General features: G+C 53.5%; 1 protein-coding gene across 1 annotated transcript; it reads right to left on the bottom strand.

Moving 5' to 3' along the window:
- Positions 1–363: 363 nt before the first annotated feature.
- LOC118628651 (extensin-like) lies at positions 364–6573 on the bottom strand. The gene is made up of 3 exons (XM_036259600.1): positions 6466–6573; positions 4606–5572; positions 364–722 (listed from the first exon to the last, which is right to left on the bottom strand). Exons 1-3 carry the CDS (start codon positions 6571–6573, stop codon positions 364–366), a joined length of 1434 nt encoding a protein of 477 aa, XP_036115493.1.
- Between the last annotated feature and the right edge of the window lie 504 nt (positions 6574–7077).

Raw genomic sequence — 7077 nt, 5'->3', positions numbered from 1 at the left:
ATTGAGAAACTTTGGGGCGTATTTGCCTAAGCTAAACGTATACCGGACTCATGACCCAGAAGTTCCACTCCTGGATGTATTTATGTTCTACCTTCTGAAGGCACTTTGACAAAAATAATATCTGAAATAAATGCCACCCTGATTCTGGCTTTATGAACGGGCTGAGGCGGCCATTTGCAGTGGAAGTCCAACAGTCACATCTAAGGTGTGCTCGTGGTCACTAGCGTTTTATATATATCTGCTGAAAACTCCTGTTGCGCTACTTCTGGTCCCTACTTGTAGGCAAGAGGAGGATGAGGACAAAGGAGGCCTGATGGGACAGCAAAGGCTGTTATGAAGAACCGTCTTTTATTTCCCATTTGCTTATAGCTCAATAGCAGAGGGACGCAGGCGTGAGGCACATAGGCTCTCGGTGTTGTGCCGAGTGACTGTCCCCGTGGGCCTCGGGTACATCCCTATGAGACAGCAGCGCAAGCTGCACTGTGGAAGGTGTTCGGACAGGTCCCCGCACAAAGGTGACGACGTGGTGCAGCAGGCTCTCACCCACTTCCTGAGCTCAGTGCTGTTCGGACTCCAGCCCACAGAACGTGTCCCCGTGTCCGGAGGAAATTTTGGAAAAGCCACACTCCCTGGTATTATCACCTGGAGATTCTGGTTCAGCACATCTGGATTAGGATCTAGCCTCCACATTTTCAGAAGCTCTTCTGGATTCAGCCACAGTCCTGGCCGAGACAGAGCGTGTACAGCTGTTAGAACTGTGCATCTTTGCCGAACCTCTGCCTGTTCAGCTGGAGACAGAAACACGGCAGAGTTTTCGCCAACTCCCTCCCCAAATGGCTCTCTTCTTTTCTTTTTTTTTTTTAATTCTCACCCGAGGATATTTTTACATTTATTTTCAGACAGTGCGGGAGGGAGAGTGAACGAGAAAGAAACATTGATGTGAGAGAGACACATCGATTGGTTGCTTCCCACACGACCCCAGCCAGGACCGGGGACCAAACCACAACCAAAGTACATGCCCTTGACCGGAATCGAACCCACAACTCTTTGGTCTGTGGGCCAACGTTCTAACCACTGAGCAAACCGGCCAGGGCGGCTCTCTTATTTTCTGACTCTCTATGAAAGTAAAAAAATTAAAGTCCAAGAATAAGCTGATGCTACCACTCACCTAACAAGTGTATACTCCATCTCTTTGGGCAGGACCTGCTCTTTGGATGGATCCTTCTTGAATAATAAATGCCTCATCTCCTAAGATGATCACCTTGTCCCTGACCCTCCCAGGTGTCGTTGACAGAGCCAGCCTCTGAAACTGAGCCAGGTAACAGTTACAGCCACCTATTGAATGTCTACTGTTGAACATTTGCTATGGCTCGGTCTCGTTGCACACATTTAATCCTCACAACAACTCTGTGAGCTTGATGCTATGACTGTGCTCATTTTCTAGGTGAGAAAACCAAGAGTTAGAACAGTGAGATAACTTTCCCATTAATATTCTAATAAATAGCGGGAGAGCCATAGAGCTACAAAACTCTTGCGGTCTCGGGCAGGTGTATTTGGGGTTACTAAGGAGAAACCAGGATCTGACCACAAGTCTTTTCGGTTTTCTAGAGGAGATGCAGTGTCCAGTCCCAGACTCCTTTGCCCCTTTACCCAAACACATTGTTTAGGTGGCAGGATGTGTTGCATTAGCCTTTTATGTTCCATATGGCGCATCCAAGGGAAGGTGTCCCCACTCTCTGTTGTAGGGCTGATCTATTTTCTACCAGGCAAGTAAGCCCACGGGGATCAGCGGATGTTTCACAATGAAGCCCTGTTGCAGGCTGTTCATAACATGGATTGCTCTACTTAGTTATATTTTCCTGATGCCCGCAGTAGTTCGACCCAAATGAATAGACAATTACTCAGGCTGTTACAAGCATCCTGAGCCATTTGGTGATCCCTTTATTAAGTGAAACAGGCCCTTTTTTCCCTTTTCTAATACTGCCTGTTAATAGAATAATCTCAAAGCTATTAGCATTTAAAGAGGAATTAGACTAAGATGTCCTGAATTGTCCCTTCTCCTGGCTCTTGGTGCTCATGGGACCCTTGCTTTAGCTAATTAGCCTGAAATGAATATTAAGTGCATTGATCTCTGTGGAGCACACCCTGGATGGAAAGCTTTTGTGAAAGTCATTTCAGTCGCAGACTTAGGTTGCCCATACAACGTATCCAATCCCAAACAATAGGCACTGGGGACGTTCCAGAATTCAAACAACACAAAACAAAACCCCACAAAACATAAAGGGAAGGCTTCTTACATTTCTTGAAATACCCTTGCTTAAGCCTCAAATACCCTGGGGTTTAGCTTTATTTCCATGGGAACCAAGAGAAAAAAATATATAATAACTCTGCCTCCCCCCCCCCCCCCCAGAAAGCTTGTAAGAACTGTGTCCCATGGCATAGCATAGGAAGTCAGTGCTCTGCTCTGGAAGCGGACAGACCTGGGTTCAGATTCTGACTCACACCTACATAACCCATGCGACCTTGGGCAAACAATCTCCTGAAGCCGACATTTATATACCTTTAAAAAAGTAAATGCAATTCTTTTACATATTTCTAATGCTATAGAGGTATGAAATGGACATAGTAAAATCATCGAACAAATATTGGTTATTATTAGCAATAAAGATTGAGATAAGGGTTTTCAGACATGGCATCAAAAAATAGCAAGATTCTAAGTCTTAACAGTTAAATTTCAAAATCACCAGAGACGAGAGGGTAGTTTCTCCTTTTTGAGGGACAGTGTGGTGTGCCAGTGTCATAGGAATAAAAATGGGAGTTTAGTGACAATAAAGACCTGCATATGGACCCATGTTCTGTCTCTGATTTAGGGTAAATTGCTTAAGCGCTTTGAAGTCCAATATCTCTTCTGTAAAATAGAGATAGTTGCACTGACCTCCAGATGCTGTACTGTCGGATTTCATGAGGAAATGTTCCCCCAACGCCTGTGTAACTGGGTGAAGGGTCTGTCTCCCTGCAAGCATCAAAGCCCAACAAGACCCAAACAGGAGTTTGCAGCAAAGGAAGTAAGGGGTTACTAGTGGGGGGAGTGGCCCGTGCCTGGGGACAGGTGAGCTAATACTCAAAGACCTGGCTCCCGATGGCTTCAGGGACCATGTAGGAAAACATCGCTCATCATGGTGACAGGGAGTCAGGGTTGTGCTCAGGGTCGTGGTCTCCACTGATTGGTCGGCATTAGGGTGGGCGGTGGATCAGTGCGGCTGGTCCTGTCAGCCCTGGTGTCTCCGTCTGGCTTTCTTGCTGGTGGAACGGACCCTTTCACAGAGTCATGAGGAAGGCATCCCAGGGCCCACGCGTGGGAGGTGGTGGCTGGCAAGGGGCTGTCCCACGTTCAGCTCCAACCCGCTGTGGAAAAGTCCAGCCTTGGCTTCATCAGGCCCAGAAATAGGGCCAGTGTCCAGATATCTGTGCTGTTGGTTCAGTCTACGTCTCCATCCCCATCTGGTCAGCTTAGCTTCTGTTTCCAGGTGTGTTCCTGGACGCTGTGGCCTAGTCCACGCGGTCTGAAGGTGGCTGCTAGGGCCACAAAGCTGCTATGGAGAGAAATGTGAGCACCCCAGCCCGCCCCAGCAAGCACATGTTACCAGGAGAGAGAGAGAGAGAGAGCGCTTTGTTAAGCTTGGGTTATATTATCTCGGTCTTGAAAAACATTAGACACTTATTCAAACTAATCAATCAACTTCCCAATCTTTCCTGGGCTAAGTGGGTCTTTCCCTTAACTGATCCAGTCCCTAGATCTTCTGGGGTTCTGTGCCTCTTATCCAATCAGATCCTTTCCCCAGGCTAGACTGACAGGCCTTTGTAGTTGTCATCTTGGCTTCTACTGGGCATGTGCTCAGCAGAGGAATTTCCCCTCTTCCTTCCCCTTAGGGCAGTTCCCCAGGGAGATTGGCAGCTGGTCCTTCCTTTCTCCCTAATCAGGAGGGAGAGGTGCTAACCCCCTTTGTGGGGAAATGCTGTGATCCCCTGGGGAGTGTGTGAAGCTGTAGCTTCCTGGTAGATTAGGCTTTTTAAAACCTGATTCCATTTTCTTCCTTCCTTTATTAATAGTTAGCTACCTACTCTAACATTTTCACTGCTTTTCGGGGCCTGGAGCTGAAACACTACTGAGGCTAGAAGTTATCTTTAGTTTGGCTGAAACTCTGTCTCTGTTCAAACACTGAGGCTTTGTTCCTAAGATTATTTAACTTTGATCAAAACCTCATTGTCCTGAGGACTTAATGGTTAAAGGAGTGGTTATGCAAGGGAGAGGGAGATGGGTGAGTTGGGTGCTGGGTGAGTTGGGTGCTGGACGAGGCGGGTGCTGGACAATGCAGGGGCTGGAAGAGGCAGGGGCTGGACGAGGCAGGGGGCTGGACGAGCAGGGGCTGGACGAGGCAGGGGCTGGACGAGGCAGGGGCTGGAGGAGCAGGGGCTGGACGAGGCAGGGGCTGGAGGAGCAGGGGCTGGACGAGGCAGGGGCTGGACGAGGCAGGGGCTGGAGGAGCAGGGGCTGGACGAGGCAGGGGCTGGAGGAGCAGGGGCTGGACGAGGCAGGTGCTGGACGAGGCAGGGGCTGGACGAGCAGGGGCTGGACGAGCAGGGGGCTGGACGAGGCAGGGGGCTGGACGAGGCAGGTGCTGGACGAGGCAGGGGCTGGACGAGCAGGGGCTGGACGAGGCAGGGGCTGGAGGAGCAGGGGCTGGACGAGGCAGGTGCTGGACGAGCAGGGGCTGGACGAGGCAGGGGCTGGACAAGCAGGGGGCTGGACGAGGCAGGGGCTGGACAAGGCAGGGGCTGGACGAGGCAGGTGCTGGACGAGCAGGGGGCTGGACGAGGCAGGGGCAGGACGAGCAGGGGCTGGACGAGGCAGGTGCTGGACAAGCAGGGGGCTGGACGAGGCAGGGGCAGGACGAGCAGGGGCTGGACGAGGCAGGTGCTGGACGAGCAGGGTGCTGGACGAGGCAGGGGCTGGACGAGGCAGGGGTTGGACGAGGCAGGGGCTGGACAAGCAGGGGGCTGGACGAGGCAGGGGCTGGACGAGCAAGGGGCTGGAAGAGGCAGGGACTGGACGAGGCAGGGGGCTGGACGAGGCAGGGGCTGGACGAGGCAGGGGCTGGAAGAGGCAGGGGCTGGACGAGCAGGGGGTTGGAAGAGGCAGGGGCTGGACGAGCAGGGGGTTGGAAGAGGCAGGGGCTGGACGAGCAGGGGGCTGGAAGAGGCAGGGGCTGGACGAGCAGGGGGCTGGACGAGCAGGGGGCTGGACGAGGCAGGGGGCTGGACGAGGCAGGGGCTGGAAGAGGCAGGGGCTGGACGAGCAGGGGGTTGGAAGAGGCAGGGGCTGGACAAGCAGGGGGCTGGACGAGGCAGGGGCTGGACGAGCAGGGGGCTGGACGAGCAGGGGGCTGGACGAGGCAGGGGCTGGAGGAGGCAGGGGACTGGACGAGGCAGGTGCTGGATGAGGCAGGGGCTGGACGAGGCAGGGGCTGGAGGAGGCAGGGGGCTGGACGAGGCAGGGTGCTGGAGGGGCCAGCTGGAATTAAAAGACAAGAAAAAGAAACAGGTCATATTAAAGAAATGCAGTTTCTGCACATAGCAGACTAATAGTGCTCAGAATGTTATGGTTCTGTTTTTCCTTCTGGGGCAGGTATTCCACGTCTCCTGTTGGTACAGTTGGTGAGAGGAGACGGAGGATGGAATGGTGAGGGGCAGTCAATGGGCCTGGGTGTGGGAGCTGTCCATGGTAGAAGTTCAGGTGAGGTGACTTTCAACTTCATAACTGGTTTCTTTTACTCCTGCAAAGCACCCTGAAGTCCAATTGAAAAGGGGGAGAGAGAAACCACAGAACGTATATGCATGTATGCATGAACAGTGGACACGGACAACAAACTGGGGAAAGGGCAGGGAGGGAGGGGGAGGGGGAATCAGTGGGGGAAAAAGGAGAAACATCTGTAACAAAAATTAATTAATAAAAAAGAAAAAACTTCCAAGTGCTTAAGAAAGGCAATTGTTATTCAAGGAAAAACACCCCCTGAGCGCGCGCGTGTACACACACACACACACACACACACACACTCGAAAGCATGCTCATTCTTTGGGGTCACTGCCCTATTTCTGCCACTTCGCGCTGACTCGGAGCAGGGCTGGGAATCCCCCTGCGTCTAGCTGGCTCCTGTGTTCTGCACAGGGAGGAGCTGGGAGGAGAGTCAGGAGAGAACACACCGTCGTGCTCCTCCTGAGGTTCAGAAAGCATCGCCGCTGAGCAGCCAGGACAAGTCTGGGACCTGCACCTCCAGACCAGGTGAAGCCATGGGGGTTGGGGACCGGGAGTTCTCTCAAGAGGACCTGACTTGGATTTCTGACTTTTCCGCCTTCCTAACTCTGTGACCACTGCCCGGAGCCCCACGGGCTTCAGAGCCCTCCTGCCGGAGCGGCAGGGCCGGCTGCAGATCCTCGGTCGTGTCCCTCGTCGTCTGAGTCACCCGTGTCTGAGACACCAGAAGGCACCTGCTCAAACAGGGCCCTCGTCGCCATGACGACCAGCGCGCTGGGGATTCGGCAGGCAGCGCAGAGGGAGGCCCATGCCCCTGATCTCCTGCGGGTGGTGCTGCCGACATGTGATCCTTGCACAGCTGCGGTGACATTGTCCCTCCACGGCTGGGGCTAGGTGAGGCCGGGGCGGGACGCTCACTCCAGAGGCAACTCGGGTGCTGTTAGCCGGCCCCAGGCTCCAGGGCAGCGGACACCTTTCCTCGCCACCCCCGCTGCCTGAGCCGCTGTCTGATCCGCCCAGGCAGTTCCCTCACCGGCAGGAAGAAAAGGGGGAACATGAAATGCAGTCAGTTCTTTACTCAGGCTTTCGGAGGCTGGTCTCACAGGCCCCCGCCTCCCCATCACCACCATCAGAGGAACCGGTTTCAGCCGCGAAGCCGAGGGGCAGATTCAGAGTCTTTGGAGTAACGGGGACAGGTTTGACCCCAGCCCAGCACCTGTCAGCTTCGTGTGCTCTGTCAACTCCTGACTTCCCTGAGACCCTCA

Source organism: Molossus molossus, unplaced genomic scaffold (genome assembly GCF_014108415.1).
Source record: "Molossus molossus isolate mMolMol1 unplaced genomic scaffold, mMolMol1.p scaffold_m16_p_13, whole genome shotgun sequence".
Classification (NCBI taxonomy): domain Eukaryota; kingdom Metazoa; phylum Chordata; class Mammalia; order Chiroptera; family Molossidae; genus Molossus; species Molossus molossus.
Note: the sequence above shows the minus strand (reverse complement) of the source record. Positions and strands in the feature narration are given on the sequence as shown.

Coding starts and splice junctions, on each gene's coding strand:
- LOC118628651 (XM_036259600.1), bottom strand. CDS start 6,573: ATGGCGACGAGGGCCCTGTTTGAGCAGGTGCCTTCTGGTGTCTCAGAC. Junction 5,573..6,465: donor CAGCCGGCCCTGCCGCTCCG/GCAGGAGGGCTC, acceptor TTTTAATTCCAG/CTGGCCCCTCCAGCACCCTG. Junction 723..4,605: donor GCTCGTCCAGCCCCTGCCTC/GTCCAGCACCTG, acceptor TGTCTCGGCCAG/GACTGTGGCTGAATCCAGAA.